This window comes from Buceros rhinoceros, unplaced genomic scaffold (assembly GCF_000710305.1).
Source record: "Buceros rhinoceros silvestris isolate BGI_N320 unplaced genomic scaffold, ASM71030v1 scaffold990, whole genome shotgun sequence".
NCBI classification, from domain to species: Eukaryota; Metazoa; Chordata; class Aves; order Bucerotiformes; family Bucerotidae; genus Buceros; species Buceros rhinoceros.
In genome coordinates this window covers 123,209-142,004 of record NW_010390116.1, presented here as the reverse complement: position 1 = coordinate 142,004, position 18,796 = coordinate 123,209, and the positions used below count along the sequence as shown (strand labels likewise).

Sequence of the window (18,796 nt, the reverse complement as noted above, 5' to 3'; positions counted from 1 at the left end):
TTTATGACTAAACAGTGAAGAAAACAGAGTATTATTTTCTATGCCTTATGTGTAGTTGCAATTACAGCTCTGCCTGGCAAATACCGCAGCTGTCCACCTTGCCTTTCCGGCCTGAAAGATGGTAGTGTAATGACAATGAAATGTGGTCTCTGCATAGTAGAGACTAAATATTTGTTCCAATATATCTGGTAGGATTACAGTCAGCAGCAGACTTCTGACCAGAATAGTAGTAGTCTCTGAAAGAGGTGAGTTATTCAATCTCGGAACTTCATACTTTTCACATGGTGACTCTTAGATCAGGATCCCTTACATTTACTTAGTCTTAATATTTTTCCCTGAGATGTAATAAGGCATAACAGAACTGCAAAATACGTGAGGGTTGTGCTGGGTGCATGACACTGGGCAGAACTGGGACTGATTTTTAAAGCAAGAAGTAAAAGGGCTTTGCTCCAACAGAAAAGCAGTGTTGTCCTTTGCACCTCCTTCACTTAATAAATAAAAACTGGTGGAGGGTGAAATCCTTAGTGCTAGAAACACAAGTATATAATTATGTGAGTTACAGTAATACACACACTGTAAATACGTTCTGTAAGGGCATGACTTCTGCCTCTCCTGCACTACCCGTCTCTGGCAAAGTGAATCAAAACAGTAGGTCATTCCGAGATTAGTTCCACAGTGCCACTACTCCTCACCAAGACATGAATCATGCCATCTTGCATAGTTCTGGCTTGTGTCAAGGCTGTAGATAATAGCAAAGATGAGACTGCAGGCAAAAAAGATTTCCAAAATTATTACTCTGTGTATAAAGTGAATATACACAAAAGGAAGAAAGAGTGCACTTGTGTTAGAAGTACTTTCTTTAAAAGGCATTTCTAAGATGTCTAGTTCATAATTTGGAATAGTTCAATATAGCTATTAATGTAGTCATTCTTTAAAAAACAGTTACGTCAACTAAACAAGTGGGAAATTTGTATAGAAAATGGTGTGAAATGCAGAATAATGTAACTGGCATGTGAGATGTGCAGTGCAATATTGAAGTCATACAACCAAAGGACTAATTATGGTTTTTAATAGGCCTGTTACAAATGCTACGGTTTCTAAATTTCATTTTCCTTATATCCAAAAAGTTTAGCATCAGCTAAAGTTTCTGGCAACAAGGGATAACTTTCTAATATTTCTAATAACTTTCTAATATTTGATTTTTTTCCCCATTTTTATTTTATTTGTAGGCAACTTTAAGTCTTAATAATTGTTGCTGATTAAAAGAATTGTGGTTAAACATCAGCAGATTTCATCGTGCTTTCCTAAATGAATGATTATATACTTTCTGGAATAGAATGCTTAGCATTCTTTATGAACTAATACATATTGTCACTGAATTTCTGGTTCATTTGCAGTCTCATGGTCAGCATATTGTTTGTATATTTTAAGAAAATACTTTCAGCCTCAAAAAAATCCAGTAATTAAAACTAAATTTAATTCTCTAAAAAATTTCATTCTTTAAGTGGCCTGTGCCTGAACTGAAACAATGAGCATATATACTAGTATATCACATAAAAGAGAGACGGTCTTGTGAAGAGACTTGTTCTGAGAGCTGACATGCACTCTCAGTTTTCACAGTGAAGGTACTTCTTGTCGCTGTGACTATTTCTCCAGGCTTTGGAGACTGACAACTACCTTTGATGTTCAGGGTCCCTTCACGTTCTGTTGACATCAGGTGAAACAGCATGATCAAAGAGAGATGTGGGAGGCTTCCAGTCCCTTCACTTTATTCTGATTCTCCAACGGCAGACATCTCTTAATTCACATTGACTTAGGCAGCCCTCAGATAACTGAAGTGCTTGATTTGAGTCTTGTACTAATCATTCTCAAAGAAGATTGCTGAATGTGAAAGAAAGTAATTTGTCTCAGAAGTCTCTGCCAAATATCTCGAGATGGAGTGGTTTCTATTGCAGCTGCTCCATATGTTTCTCTTTTTCTATATTAAGCACTAAGTTCCTCTTTAGTAGAGTCTAGTGTTTTCCAGTGGACACTTGATAACAAAGAATAATAAAATAATGGGTATTAAAAACTATTTTAAAGCATGAGAAAGCCTTCATTGTGAAAAATAAGGGCTGACATAATATCTTGGAATATAAGGAAAGGCAGCCCCAAGTACTTGATGCGTGAAAAGAACATTTTCCAAGACAGCGTCAATATTAATATTTTTTTGATCTTAAATCCTTTGTAGTAGCACTCTGATGCAGTTGATATATATTCAGTACTCAGGAAAAGTATTTCCTAACAGTTTTTATATCTTCTAAAATATGATTAGGGTTTCATTACAGAATTTTTTTCATATCAAATCCTATATAAAGTTTTTTGTTCTTTTTCAGCATAGTCTATAAGTGTCTTTACTGGCTGAGGAGCTGAAATTATTTTTCACCTCTGAAAGCTGAAAAATGTTCAAAAATCAGTACCAGGTAAATCAGAAATATTTTTTTACCTTCTTTCATTTCACCTCAGAGAACTCAATTCAAATGTCTTATTCTGGGGAGGGAAGTGGGCAGCAAAAGTCCAGATACAAAAATGTTTTAAAATGTTTCATTATTCAGTATTTTTATAGAAAGGTTATGAAATAGTGGGTGGCTGCTGATGCTGTCAGGTCTAGAATGGACACCAACATGGTGTTCTCAATGGCTTTTTGTCTTTCCCTTGTGGGCCAGGGAAGACAGAGCATCTGCTCCACCCAGTCATGGAAGCTGGCTCAGCTCTTAAGGTATACTCAGAAAAGGGGGTTTGGCTTAGTCTGTTGGTCCAGCACAGGGTTGTGACAACACTAGTCACTTCATTTGCAAACCTTGTTATCCCTTTTACTGCTTCCTAGCCTTCCTTTTCACCATGCTTTGCCTCCTTTTCTCCACACCAGTCCTCTCCTGAGAAAGCAACCCACCCCTAATTACTTTTTCCCCACTGGTCCCCCATGTGCTACATCTGTACCTGAAACCCATGTTTCTGACGCTGTTACCTAGGCTATATCGGCTTTATATGCTGATATTTCTGATACTAGGTGGCCTAGGTGCTGTTGGATTTGCAGGATTGTGCTCCCCAAAATATGCCCCATGATCCTTTCCAATCGATTGTGGAGTCTGACAATTTCTTGCTTAACTCCACCTTGGCTATCCATGAGATCCAGCCATCCTCCATGGCACTAACTTTTGTCAGCTTCTCGCATCAGTGTTTGGATAAATGAGTTTTCTCATGTCATGTCCAAGAGTTTTCCATGTCCTGCTCAGCTAGTTTAACCTCAAATCAGGGTCTGCTCAAGGGCTGCAGCATTAACGAAATGTATTTGTAAATACAAGAGAAAAAGCTGCTTGTTAAGATTTGCTGCCAGCACATACAACTTGACAGTTAAGAATCTTCTTTAACGTTGCAACAGCTTGATTCTGTAGTCCTTAAAATATGTCAGATAACTTTCACATTGATAGTATGCCGTGTTTTTTAATTCTTTATGCGCTACAAATTTAAAATATTTTGAGTGCAATTCATGGAATGCTATTTTGAATCTCCTTAGAACTTGGTAAGTCCCTGGGGTAAGTATAGTCACTATGAGACTGGAAGCTGCCAGCGGTGGGAGGACAGAGGAAAATAACTAATTCATATATGGCAAGGAGTTCATGTTCTCTGAAAGCATAATTTGAAGATCATTTATTTTGCTGGCAAGACTGCTCGCCCCTCTTGTTCACTCTGACTTGTGTACAATTGTTTGGGCAGCTGAGCATAAAGAGAGTTGGGAAGTGCTGGCAACTAGGAATGAGAAGGGAGCGGCAGAGTTGTATGATTGATTAGGTCAACCATGCTGCTGAGAAAATGCTTCTCAAACTGTAGGCTGAGTACATCAGATGTCACAAAATATGTGATATCAAATGGGGAAAAATATTGAGGGAGATAATTCAGAGCAGAGGTACTGAAGCCTACCTCCTCAAGAGCCTATGGCTAGATTCTTTGATGTCTGATAGGGCAAATGCTCTATGTAAGGAGTTTGCACCTGGCAGGGGCATTCATAATATTTTCCCAGTATTAATTCCCAGAAGCCTCATGAAGGCTGCAGCATGAGTAAATCCCTTACCTTTTTATAGTGATACTGGTAGGATCAGATCTACTACAAGGCCAGTTAAGTTGGCTGAGAAAAGAGTACATTTTTGTGAGTTTCCCAGGCTGTATGGTCAAATCAAGCTGGAATTTGGTAACCAGTGGAAAAGTTACTGGGAAATGTCTTTGACATACTCAGATATGTAGACAGAGCCAAACATATTCACGTATGTAGACAGATTGTGTGAACTTCATTTCCATAGGAAACTAGACAAAACATCCAATCTGCAACAGTTTTGATTTTATTGGTGAGCTGCAGAAATAAACCATATCCAAACAGAAATTACTAATCTCCTGCAGGTTTTCAGAATTTTTACAATAATTGTGCTTTTAAGAGAATGATGTTATAAGTAAAATATTCATGGTAATCCTGCGATTTTGTGTTCTGATTCTCTTGTAAAACCAAATATTGACTATATGGGTTGCTATATTATAGTAGTCCAGAAGCTGTTATTAATGTTCTGCTGTCTGACTGCTCAGTAATTCTGGCTGTGGTAAAAGCCTGATGTCGGGTGGGCTTGTTCTCATGTACTCAGCCTGGCCATTGATGATTCAGTGCTGAACGTTTGGTTGGATGATGCATCCTTAAACCCTTTTATCACAGGGTGGCCCGTTTGTTGAAATATTCAGTGCTCAAGGCAAGAACCCAGGAGCAAAATGGAAGATTTTTGGCAATCCAGCAGCTATTTGGAAAGTAAGTTTTTTAAAAAAAACTTATGAAACTTGGAGTATAAAACAGAAAAATGTGAATGAAGCTTAAAATCAGAAGGTAATGAGGGCTTTGACCTGACATTGGAGTTGTCACTTGCTGCAGTTCTGTCATTATGACAGACTAAATGACTACTTAAATGAGTTCTTTATGCCTGCTTGCAGACTAGGTTGGTTGCAGCGTGATTTTGTGTTTTAAATATTTAGAAAGTAATTTTGCTATTCTGCTAACTAATGGGTTGAGCTGGGCCCGTTGGCTTATGAGTCCTGTTAGCATTATTTGCTCATAAAACGTGCAAGTGAAGGACATATTTCTATGGATTATGTTATTACCATCATATTTGAACTAGTGTCATACTTGCAGTGCTGTCTGCCATTTGTGGGGCTTTTTTTTACAAAAAAGTAGCTTTGCATGTAAGTCGTATTGTTGGTTGTGAGGAGAAGAATTCTGTCAAGATGCTTAACTTTGTTTATTGTTCCTTTTTTTAGGAATATGATAAAGAAGTAAAAGGCTTTGTTTTTGTACTTAAAGGAAGCAGTCAAATCAACAAAATGCAGCTACCAAAGGAAACTAGACAAACTTGTAAGTATCAAAGAATTGCATGTCTGTGATGTTGTTCTGTTTATTAAATCTGTCTTAACATTGGAATGTAAAACTTGCATTATTCTCCCTTACTTTGGGTGTAATTCAGCATTAGCAACATGGTTTTTCGTCAGCTTTTAGTAGGCCATTTGCAAATAAGTGTATCTACTGTATAGAAATGCCATATTAAAGTAAGTGCTGTAGGAAAGATCCTTGTGGATACATGTTGTCCTACATGTTGCTGCCTGATTCACTTGCGTACCTGATCCTGCTACAGACTGATGTCTGGCAAATGACTTCTGACTCCATGAAGTACTTGAAGTCAATAATTCTGTTGGCATTACAGAATGTGAAATAGGTTCCTATCCCCTTTCTTCTTTTGCTTTTTAAAGTATTTTTACTTTTATGTATCAAATAAGCAGTAGCAGTACAAGAAGGTTATACTCAAACTTCAGTTGTGTTCCTGTAATCGGGCTTTGATGTGTAGTATGGATTGTTTCCCCAGGTTGTCTATTACTTGCACCAGAATAAACCAGAATCAAAGCAGTCTGTTTCTCGGGGCACACAAGTCGTCATAATTTTTGCCTTAAACTCCACTGCAGGGTATTGTACTTTATAAGGCTTGTAGTAATGAATCGAGCTGATTTAGAATTAACTGCTTGCTTTTGAAGCAAAATTGAGATGGTGATTTTAGTCGAATGAAACAGGAATCTTCTAGTACACTTCTCATGCAGGGTATATAATTGCAAATGATTTTTCCGAACAAACACAAAAAATAAGAAATTGTAGAGGCTGGTCACGCATGAAGGCCTTGAAAATTAATCTGATTTTTGTAAAAGAAATTTACTATTATCTTCAGTTTAATAAATATTAGTCTGATATCTTTGTGAGAAACCCAACCTGAATTTGTTTATTGCCAAAGTTACAATAAGTTATTTCAACCTAAAATGAGGATTGGGAATTGGTGTTGTAGACTATCACTGCTAAGAAATGTTTGGTTTCAAATTTACTTTAGCTAGTGCTGCAATACTACAGTTGAATTTCCATCTGTTGCCGTTCTGTCTCCCTGTGTCTCTTCCTCTCTTGAGGCGTATGTGCCTCAAATATTTCATTTATGTCGAGTATACAATCTCCCAGCTGTACTGTAACCGTTGGATACTCCTCCAATATAAAATATTATATACAAAACTATAATTTGAAATTTTAAAGTGTCATTTGACCCACAAAAGAATCAAGTTCTGAACTGGCATTCTTTAGAATAGAGGCTAATGTTGCTGCTGATTCTTAAGTCAGCGAAGAGCAGCCTGTACCCTTCCTGATGGAATAAACAAGAAAACATCATATGGTTCAATTCAGACACTTTGGGACTTTTTTTTCTTGATAGGGAGCTACCTGAATCCTGAAAGAATTCTTGTGTTTGTTCTCTCAGTTAAGCTTCTTTGCTATTATTCTGAAGTTTGGAAGCCTCCACTGAGCATTGTTGCCATGGTCTGGATTGCCCTTTTACTCAAGGTTTTATGAAGTTGAGCAATAAGGTGTACGTTGTCACAAACGTCAGCGCAAGTTTCATACAACTATAAGATAATCTTCATAGGGAAGTATTACTTCGTTTTATAATTCCTATGGGATATTTGGTGTTTACATGCTTTTGGGACACAATGTAGAATTGTAAGTAAAGGAAAAAAAGGGTTCCTTTTGTTTTCATGAGATTTCCACCAAAGCCGCAGATGAGACGTTGAAAACGACACATTTATTGCAGTTTGAATTGGTTTTCTTCAATTTGTCCCATGTTCATATGTTGTGTGAACCTTGGGAAATAGTGTGGCAGGAGCATAGCTGTATGGTAAAATGGAAGTGTTTGATAGTGAAATGTGCATCTGCACACACAGCACATGTGTTTAATGTATTTTCCTGTTTCTAGTGGGACTGATCCAGCAATTTCTGACACTTCAGATTTTTGTGCCTTTGGGACAAGATTTCTCCACTGAGTTACTGTAAGATGCACGAAATTTTCTTGAATCCTGAATGTAAAGTAAATGCCTGATTGCAGCCATTAATTATTATGGCAGATTTTGCATTAAAGCATGATGACTTATCAATAAGAAGTAATTAAGCTAATGATATTATTTTTTGGATGTGTTAAATACTGACATTCCGTTGAAGACAGAACAAACTCTAAAAATAATGAATTAAGATGGTAAAAAATCTGAAGAAATGAGACATGAATCTATCAGACATATGAAAATAGTGGTTCATGAGGGTCTCCTGAAAATTCATGAGATTGATAAATAACTATTCCAGGGCCTGTTGGTTCAGGGCAAAAAGGAATATATATTCTGATAACTGGGGGAGAAAAAACCCAACCAAACAAATGGGAAAAAGCTAGAACAGCAAATGGCATGTTCAGTTGGTAGGATTATGTCCATACCATAAAGAAAGAGAGAGGTACAGCAGAAACAGATGTTTTCATTGGTTCGATGTGCCATGATTTAATAGAGTTTTAAACTTGGGCAATTGTGAGGCTTTGGACATTTCCCCACTAGTGGCACCAGCTGTTTATAACTAGCACAGCCCACTCAGCTTCGTAGCCACCAGCAGAACACCTAAGATTTGGACTAACAAACGGAATATTACACCATTAGAAACCCTGCAAGAAAAGAGAGGCTGATAGATATGCAATTAAACTGAGTAAGGTCAGTGCAGACTTTTGGGTTTGTTTGTCTTTCTGTAACTTTACATTCATCTCTACCCATAGGTGTCAGCTTGTGAATATCTGGAGTAAAGGGAAACCACTCTTATACATTTAAGGACAAAATGAGATGCTGAAAAAAATGCCAGTCCAGCTAGACTGTAGCGGAGCAACATTGTTCATTATAACACAAATGATCTCTTTCATGACATTAGGATGGTGTGCTATTTTATGTTGCTGGGTAATTCTGTTATCTTCTGTGCCTTAATCTAAATAGTGTCATCTCAAAATATTTTTTTCATTTATAAAAAGAATATGCTAGTGTGAATTGAGTCATACTTGTTCCTCTGTCTCCTGTGCCTCAGTGGATTTATAACCATCCACGCAGGTTATTTTAGTCTCAGTAATTTGCGAGTTGGTGGGCATCTATAACCTACATCATGTTGGTAACATTATACATTCCTCTGTGTATGTTTAATTTCTAACATGACTTTAGAATCTGAACACTGAAAAAATTTTCAAAGGATAAATTAACTTATTTAGCACAGATCTTCACCAGAACTTATTTTTGCTTCTCCATGGAGCATAGAAATTTGAGAGAGAGCACTGAGCTCAAAATACTAGTTTTAAAAACAGCTTTGACTCTACATGTCAAGATATTGGTGCTGAAAATAGTAACATTCTACTAATTTAAAGTGAGAAATTGTTAGTAGGAAAGCTGCTAATTGTTGAATAGACCAGAAAACTGCAGGTTTTCAAGCAGCTTTTCTTTCTCTTTCATTTCTCTTCCTCCCAGCCCCTTTATACATTTTCTGTTATGTTTTTCTTTCAAGGTAGTTCTTTTTATTTCTTACCTCATTTTGAATAATTTTTTCGCTGGATATTAAGGTATCTCCAGCATAAGTGTATATCACCTTAAAGTTATCCTTCCTTTTTTTTCCCTGCAGCACAAAGAGCTGCTTTGTCAATTCACACTGACTTTCCTGTTCTTTGAATTTCCTGAGTGTTCTGGTTACACTTCCTGCTCCTATGGTTTTAATTGCTGCATTCCTTCTAGAAGCGTGTCACAAAAGGAACAAAACAAACAGCATATGTCATGCAGTAAAGAGAAACCAGGTACATAGGTTTGCTTCTCACAGGTAGTGATGGGGATAGGAATTCAGGTTTTCTTGAGTGTTGTAGTGAGTTTGGTTCTTTTGGCTAGTTGTCACCCATCCACAGCACTTAAGAACCTCTTCACTTTTCTACTAATTTTATTTTTTCATCACTTGCTTTTTTTATAACAGAGAGCTCTAATTTTCTAGCATTGCTCCCACCTTTCTTTGCTCTTTCTCTTTCCAGCTCATATGTAAACTTTACATTTTCTTCCTCTTTGCTCACTACTTCCTGTTCCCTCCACTACTATGTCCCTCTTATAACAATGTATATATTTACTTCTATAATATTCTTATGTGCTTCTATAAATTTAAATACATCTATTTTGTATTTGCTTTATACATGGTTTATGTAACATCCTGCCACTCTGCTCTGAGTCCTGACCCAGAGCACTGTGTCCAGCTCTGGAGTCCTCAGCAAAAGGGCATGAAACTGTTGGAGAGGGTCTAGAGAATGGCCACAGAAGTGATCAGGGGGCTGGAGCATCTCTGCTGAGAGGACAGGCTGAGAGGGTTGGGGTTGTTCAGCCTGGAGAAGAGAAGGCTCCAGGGAAACATTATAGCGGCCTTCCAGTGCTTAAATGGGGTTCGTTGGAAAGATGGGGACAGTCATTTTAGCAGGGCCTTTTACAACAGGACAAGGGTGATGGTTTTAAACTAAAAGAGAGTTAATATAAACTAGATACAAGGAAGAAATTTTTTACAATGAGGGTGGTGAGACACTGGCCCAGGCTGCCCAGAGAGGTGGTAGATGCCCAATCCCTGGAAACATTCCAGGTCAGGTTGGATGGTGCTCTGAGCAATCTGATCTAGTTGAAGAGGTCCCAGATCGTGCAGGGGAGGTTGGATTAGATGACCTTTGAATGTCCCTTCCAACTCAAAGCATGCTATGATTCTATCTACTATGTTACTATATTTACTATATTTAAACAGTTAACTGTTATTTTTCACCTTTTTGTCAACTTTCATGACTCTAAATTAGCATTATTAGACAGCCTGGTACAAATCCTAATTTTCTCACCTTCTCTTAGGTGCAGTGATTTCAGTGTCTATGTGAATGAAGTAATCTCACTTAATACACTTCCATATACTTTTCAAGAATAATAAATGCTAAATTCAGTGCAACAGTTTCATTAGTTATGTTATAATCAAATCATGCTTATTCTCGTAATTTCATCAGTTCGTCAACACATTCAAAGTAACTGGAGCTACTGAAAGGTGTATATGCCTAAAAAGCACAATCTCATTTGTTCCCAGTTAGTGCAATTGTATGCAGAAGTTAATAAAACTTCTTTAAAACTAAAATTAGTACTAAATCCTGTATTAGAAGTCAACTGTAACTTACTGATGTACCTATAAACTCCTTCAAGACTTGCAAAATAGTGTAGTTTATTGTGGCAGACTCATGATAATCCAGTAAATAATAAAGACAAGTCCTTCTTGCTTCACGTGACTGCCATTCAGTTCTGTTCCTTTCAGACATTTTGAAAGGACTCTCTTGTTTGTTTGTGGACAGAATATTGATTGTGCTGTTGCCTCCTGGAGTTCAGTGTTTGAAAATGGCTTCTTACATAATCTGAGTACTTACTACTGAATCTTTGAGTAGCTTCAAGTGAAAATTGATAGCAAACCAAGCCGTCAAATTTACTTCATGTAAAAAAAAAAAAAAAACCTTTGTCATGTTTTGTAATGGCTGCACATGATGCTTTACAGTACATTTCTTCCTTTTCCACTCTGCATAGAAATGGAAATATGAATTTAGTTTGAGCCTTATCTTCTCTTTTGCATCCTGCTCAGTGATTGATCTGATCAGCAAACAAGATTTTGGTCAAGGCCATCCATCACAGCTGACATCAGCTGAGCTAAACATTCTAACTTGCTGCTATTAACCAGTCATGTGAGATTCCTGTCATAAATACTGAATGAGCAAACAACTGTTTAAATTAGCTGTTTTGGCTTTTGTTTGGAAGAAATTTAAGTAGAATTCTAGATACTTTGTTAGGAGTCATGATTAAATGAGTATCACCACATTAACAATTCTAAATATATGAAGTAATAAAAATTAGAGTTACAGTAAATCTTTAAATCTGGTCATTGATCAAGTACATTTTCATTTATATGCATGCTATGTGCTGATAATGCAGATTTAATATTTGATGTAGTATCACTGAACAGAGGTCAGTTTAGGGATTTTTGATCAAAAAGAAAAGTTTCCCAGTTTTGCATTTGGTCATCCAGACAGAACATAGTAACATCAAAATGGGTTCAAACAAATACGTAAAAAGATCCAGCAAGGTTAGTAGCAGAACCAGGAATGGCACTTAATGATCCATTGTGGCAGCTCTTGTCATGCCATCTGCTTCAGTGATGGCCAGCGTCATGGTGCTTCAGACTGTTTAAATCTTTGGATGGTAAGAGCTATAAATTACATGTGGCATGCTCTGTAAAGGTGAGGAGATTTGACATCTCCCATCAGGTATCTATGCATGTTAGTGAGATCCCCCTTGAATCTTCTCCAGGCAATCTCAGCTCCCTCAACCTCTTCTAAGTCAGGTGATCTAGTCTCTTCATCATCTTCATTATCCTGCACTGGACTTGCAGCCATATGCTCATGTCTCTTTCATGTAATGGAGCTGAGCACTTGTCCCAGCACTCTGGCTGTGGTCCTACCAGGGCTGAGTAGAGAGGAAGGACCACCTCCCCAGGCCTGCTGGAATGCTCTTCCTAACTAACGTAGATGATCTTGGCCTTTTTCACTTTACCAGCTCATGGCCAGCTTCTTGTCCACCAGGATCTTCGGGTCATCTTGCGCAAAGCTGCTTTCCAGCCAGCCAGTCCTCACACTGAACTGGCATGTGGGATTATTCCTTCCCATGTACAGAACTTCATTGGTAATTTAAAGTTATGATTTTTTATTTTAAATCTAGTTTGGTTTTGGTTTGTTTTACTTGTTGACATCCATCAGAATTAAGGCAGACGCTTGCTTTTTGTTCTCATGTATTTTTTGCTAGGGAGAAGAATTTCAGAAAGCTTGGGAATAATCAAACACAGTTGGTAGGTATTAGCTTTTGAAAATTTGGCAGTTTTGTAACTCTCTTTGGAATGACATCTTGGAATTAGCATGACCTGAAACCACAGTTGTAGCTTGTTTTCACTCCGTGAGGAGTGGATCATACATAGAAGCTTACTGGGTTTATAACACAGTGATGCTCTTGATTTATTGAATTAATGGGATCTCTGGAGTTTCAAACTCTGGAACATACCTGATGAGGTTTAAGAAGTTTTCTGTCTGTGTAGCTAGTTATGTACTAGAGGATTCTGCAGGGAGAAAGGGATTAATGTCCACATTCCTAAAGTAGTTGTACCTGCTGATAAGAAATTTTATTGCAAGGCATGTAAACAGCGCAGAAGTATATAGATTGTTGATTGTTGTATCATATTTCCTTTTTTCAAGCAGTTGTTTTTATAAATAGGAGTTTATTACTTTCAAATTTTTAATAGCCAGAACATACTGGATTTTACAACAGCTAATTTATTCATAGACACCATAATAGCTTGAATTTATGTGAATTACATGCTGTCATAATTACTCATAATTTTAGGTTTGACAGCAATACGATAAAGCAAGTTTTCAGATACAGAACAACAAAAATATGAATCTTGGTTAGTCTTGCAAAACTTAGACCAACCTTTTGATTGGAAGCAGGACATAGATGCTAATTCTGTTGTGTACTTCCAACAATATTTGAAGATTTTAGATAGGGACTGAAGGTAAACATTGAACAGATTTAGCTGCAGAGATTATTTGAAATTCTGTTGGTAGCCTGAGACTTGCTCCTTGAATTTTTTTTGTTAAGCAGGAGTGAAATACCCTACTACTTTTCAGAATGTTTTGTATGTTAAATTCAATAACATAGGAAGAAGGTAAATACATGTATCTGAAAGTAAACAATTTTTAATAACAGTCACCACTTTCACAAAGGCACCAAGATAGCATGAGTGGTAGTTTAGGAAAGATGTAAAAAAAAAGCCCATGAACAGTGTGACCTGCTTCCAGATATAAAAAAAGGATTAATGCAGTTATTATAGAACCAGTAGCAAAATACATAGTCCTAGTTTAAAATTATGTCACTAGTTTATTTAGCCACTTGGTGTGAAAGATAGGTACATTCTTTCCCCCTAGTAAGGATAAATCACTTACAGTGGTCCTCAATTCAGGTTCTTGACTCAGCTATTAAAAAAAAAAACTTTTTCAAAATAAATTTACAATCCATATTTGTCTATGATGTGTCTAGAAGCTTGTGACTTCTTTTAAAACATCCTAAATCTGGATGAGGTCTGATTGTCCTGATTAATGCCTTAAACCAGTATTTTCAGTGTTCGTCCTTCTGGTGACATGATGGTTTTCCAGGTAATACTCAGGACCAGTTTGTATCTGCAGACAAGCAGCCGAGGCAGGGGAGGGCAGAAAGGCGTGAAAGGACTGCTGAACAAGTGATTAAGACTAGTAGGGGAAGTGGAGATCATTTTGGCAGGGTGGGGAGAGTGGAGGGAGGGGGCTTCTTCTCTTTCTGTGTGTCAGTCTCCTGTTGGCTGGTGACGGTGGAGATGCTAATAAACAGGTTATCCAGCATTGTCATTTGTTTAAATACCAGAGAAGCACAATGGTGAACAAAATTCCGTTTCTTAGACTTGTTTCAGAAATAGCGTATTTCCTTCCTCTCAGACCAGAGCTACTCATGAGTCTGCCAAGCTCAAATTAGAGCTTCATCAGACTGTTGCATCCTACAAGGCTGATGTTAGAGGATTTGTGCTGCAGTTGCAGCGTTTGCAAAAGAACAGCTGGTGTAACTGCTTTTCGAGTGCAGTTACAAGCCGTTTTAATGTAGAATATAGCACAGTACCTTTAGCTTAACAGGCTGATGGAACATTGCGTCCAGTCTGTACAATTCCTCTTTTTCCACTAGCCACTTCAGTCCGAGATCAAGAAAAAAATCTTTCTGTGTTGCGGTATTTCTGCATAAATTTAAAAATACCCTAAATGTAATTCTTTTAGCCAGTATCACTTTATCTTTGTTTAAACATATCTTGGATCTCTTGGAACTGATGGGAGAGATGCTTTTAGTTTTAACTTGCTAGGTAGTGAGTCTCTTCTAATCTACATACAATATGCTATTAAATGAATAGAGTAAATCTTGCCATAGTATTAGATTATGTTCTGGTGATATTACAGAATAAATGGATGTCTTCTAGGACTTTAGAGAGAAGAAAAGTTCTAATTAACTATATTTTGGTTGGTGAATCAGTTTAATATGGAGTAACTGAATCCTGTTTCTTTGGTTGGTAGGGTTTGTTAGTCAGGATTTTCACATGCCAAATAAAGTAAATGCGTGATCCAATGTTAACAAGGAAACTTAGTTTTGTCTTTTTAAAGAACAGACTTCTTAACAATTGTTAGTAATTAGAATAATGGGTTAAATGCAAGAAATATGGCAGTACTTAAGAGAACTGTTATGTTCACACCTGCTATATGTAACCTTGTCTTTGTACACATGAAAGGATGGATTTTAGAATAGGTAAATCTATGGAAAGGAAAACAAAGTGAAAAATATAACAGCAAATAAACTAAAGAACGCTACAGTTGCTAAGTACTAACATACAAGTGTACTAATAGTCAAGATTTAGCAGAAGATTCTGACTGGGTTTTGACCAGGACACACAGATTTCCATTAATAATAAATTGTATGGGAGTTGCTCTTTGCTTAGCAACATCAATGAAATACCTGCTTTCATGTTTGGTAAACTTCCAGTTTAAGCCATTTATAAGGAGAAAAACACTTTCATTTCAAGAACAAGCGAGCCTGATAAATGAAGCATCTCTTCAGCAGTCCAGCATCATTTTTTCTAAGATCATTTTAAGCCTTGAATTGAACATTAACAAATGGTTATAAATTATTATACATCCAGAAGCAAAATGAATAGGTAATCTGAGAAGATCTTGGGTAGTAGCTACCATTTACTTGCAATCTCACTAGAGTTACCATTGTGAGGAGAATAGTCAATCAAAGTTGAAGATATAAAATAAAATTGAAAATTGAATTGGAAGGTAATTTTACTTTCAAATGGTTTGCAAATGTAGATGTTAAGTGTGAAATGAATGCAGTTAATGACCATAGCTGGGAGAGTTATGCACCTGCTGATCACAGGAATATTATTATAAATGAGGTTGATTTTCCTGTTGACTACCTCATTTTTCTCAACCTGGTCTCATTACTTTTCTATCACATGTCTGACCCTTAGATATAAATACTCAAGCACAGACATAATAAAAATACATTAACTCCCATATAGATTTTTTTAATGCATCCTTGAAAATCAGGATGTGTGCTGCAGATGTTTCTTGCCTTTGTAGGTTTATCATAGGTTGTACTTTTTGATAACAAAAAATGTTGAGTTTCACCACAAGCACTCCAGCCATTTAACAAGAGAGCGTTCTAATGTTCCAACTCCTGTTGTCTGAATTATTTCAGAAAAGTGTTTCATCAGACCCTTGTTTTAATTTTATTTTCCAAGAAGAAATGTAACTGAAAAGTCTCTTACACCAACTCTCAAATAATTATCTTCTCCCAGGACATTATTTCACAGAATTTAAAGACCATCTTCTTTCTCCAATTTTGTCTGTTCTTTAAACGTTTCACCTACTTTTGCCTGCAGAATATAAATATTTTTATTGTTCTAAGTTTATTCACTGAAATTTTAAATTTCTTTAGGTGTGATTGTAACTATATATGTAAGGTTTGCTGCTTTTTTACAGCATACATGCCATCACAAAAAGTGTCTTATTTTGGACTTATGTGACAGGGTCTGATATAAATGTGTGTATTTTTAACTAAATGAATATGTTCAGTTTGCACTTTGGAATGTAACTGATCTGTACATCTACTAACAGCCTTTTTTTATTGCTAAAATACATAATACTTTTCAGGAGAGAGAAAGATAAAACTATTCATATAAAAATAAATAATAAAATTTAAACATATTGAACTAATACTATAAAGTGAACTCAGTTTTTTAATGCCAGTTGTTTGGAAGATACCCATGACTTAAGTCTACGCTTATACTGCTTTGTCATAGCATCATTTAAAGAAACATTCTCCACTGAGAGTTAGAGTTTCTGCAGGAATAGTATTTCTATTTGTGTTTCAGCACTTGGGTTTCTGCAGCTACCTGGCTTCTCAGTGCAGTCGCTCAGCTCTACAGATAACCAGGAGATCTAGGAGTTTCAAGCAACCTCTACTCCAATTCTTTGAAGTTCTTTGGTGCCTCAATTTCTTAGCACTTCTGAACATCAAGGTTTAGAACAGAGTGGAGAGTTTCTGAAAACTACATCCATAGGTTTTTCATCAAAGGGTACAGGAGAAGCAAAGTGATGGATGGAACTAAGCCTTGATCTGAGGCACAGGCTTAGCTATGTGGCCAACTTGCTGATGATCCTAAGTGAATTATTTCACATCTTGCTTAAATTTCTTCAAAAGTAAGATCAAGCTCTAGAATTGTAATATGCTTTGAGGTCTTCTGATTAAATCGCCTTTCAAGGACTTGATATTATTCATCCATCCATAAATATATGTGCAGCTGATATTGAAATATCTGAAGTCAAATGGTAACAGTGGTGAGGATATAAAGTTCTTCCCCTGGCACAGTAGTGAAATTCTGCTTTTGAAGTGCATGTGATTTATAAGATGAACTGCTAGTCTTTCAAAATCAAACAGGTACTAGACTATTCTACTTGGTTTCGATTTGCCCACCCATGTTATGAGGATTATAGATTAAAGATCAGATTGTCTGCAAGGGAGAAAAAGAATCAACAAGTTCCAGAAAGATTGATGGATTTTGTTTGCTTTGCATGATGGTCTTAGTGACTCCAGGGAAACAACAAGGCACTCCTGTGTTTTTATCACCTATACTAGTAGAACCTTTTGATAATTACATACCTGCAGCATGTTTTGTACTGTCCTTGGCTGAAGTCTTGAATTGCCAAAAATAGCTAAAGTATGTAATTTGCTCCAGAGTTAATGCCCTCCTAAGGTGACCTAAGGAAGCCTAAGAACATTTCAGTGTTTATCTGCAAATTTTGGGTGATAACATTTCATTAGTTAAGCTACTAACCTAGTCCTAACTAACAAGAAAGTGTTTTTTGCATAATAAAACAAAAATTTACAGGGCAGTCTCACAATTTTAAAGTAAAACCCAACATTTAGTTATAATTGAGTAGTTATTTTTAACAATATTAACTAGTGACAGAAAGTCGATTGATTATTGTAATTGTCATCTTCTCAGAGGGGCTGCTAATTACAGAGAAATACCCACGTGTTAAAAGTCAGCTTGGTCAAAAAATAGGTACGTAAATTAATCTTTACTTCCCATACAGATTGCAGCTTTAAAGCACTGTCTCTTCTCTGGTACAATGAGGTAGGACTGTTAGGGGATATCAAGGTTGCTGCTGTTGTGGTTTAACCCCAGTAAGCAGCTGAGCCCCTCACAGCCATTTTCTTAATCTGCCTGCAGTGGGACAGGGGAACAGAATCAAAAGCGCAAAAACTTAAGGGTTGAGGTAATGACAGTTCAATAGGTAAAGCAAAAGCTGCACTTGCAACTGAAGCTAAAAAAAGGATCTACTACTTCCTATCAGTGGGCAGAAATTATTAGAAATGTTCAAATTCAGTGTCTTTGATGCCATTGTGAGATGACCTGAATAGTGAGCAATAAACGTGTATTATAATCAACATTCGAAGATATGTGCTCAGGAAATAAAATAGACAAGACAGTCTTGTGTCTGTCTTTAAGCTGACAAAGAGTCTGTATAAAATGACAGAGGCATTTTTAGGAAAAGAAAGCAAGTAATGTTATTTAGTTAGCAGGTGACAATGTGTCCCCAGATAACACAAGCTTAAGAGGCAGAAACAAGTGTGATTATTAAAGGCTACTGGGTTCTCAGTTCATACAGATTGAATTCTTTCATAGTCTGAAGGACTATGGAATTCTAGCAAAGAGTGTAGACTGTTGAAATAAAATTAGCATGTAAAGTGGTTTTATATATGCAGGAATATAGCCACCAAGTTTGAATTTGAGAAAGAAATCTCATTACTCATCTTGTAAAAGAAGTAATTCTTAAATTCCATATTTGCTATCACTGACACAAAGGTTCTGCATATGAATAGTTTTCTTGTGATTGCCCAAAGATACTGGATTATTGAATTGACAAAGATCTGTTCTATTCTCTCTTGCTTTTTCCTTTATAGGATAACTGATTTAGGAAATATTAAAAGAAGATTGTATTTATCAACGGTCCACAAGGAGTTGTCTGTAACCCCTCTGCATGCAAAAATTCCTCTGTTTACTGTCAAACGCAAAATAGTAGGTACCTTGGGAATGTTCCTTGAACTGTGGCTGAGCACTTTATCAAAAAGGTTTTATATAAGTTTAGAGACCTGTTGAAATTACTATTGGTTTAGAATTCAGTTCCTG

The 18,796-nt window shown here is 36.6% G+C and overlaps 1 protein-coding gene across 1 annotated transcript in view; it reads left to right on the top strand.

Annotated features, from left to right (window-relative positions):
* The first annotated feature begins 2,441 nt into the window (after window positions 1-2,441).
* LOC104493823 (chromosome unknown open reading frame, human C3orf67) overlaps window positions 2,442-18,796 on the top strand; it is a 71,453-nt gene continuing 55,098 nt past the window's right edge. The window contains exons 1-5 of the mRNA XM_010136569.1: window positions 2,442-2,462; window positions 4,739-4,828; window positions 5,332-5,425; window positions 7,347-7,419; window positions 18,571-18,685. Of these exons, the coding sequence (XP_010134871.1) occupies window positions 2,442-2,462; window positions 4,739-4,828; window positions 5,332-5,425; window positions 7,347-7,419; window positions 18,571-18,685 (393 nt within the window). The remainder of the gene's footprint in view (window positions 2,463-4,738; window positions 4,829-5,331; window positions 5,426-7,346; window positions 7,420-18,570; window positions 18,686-18,796) is intronic.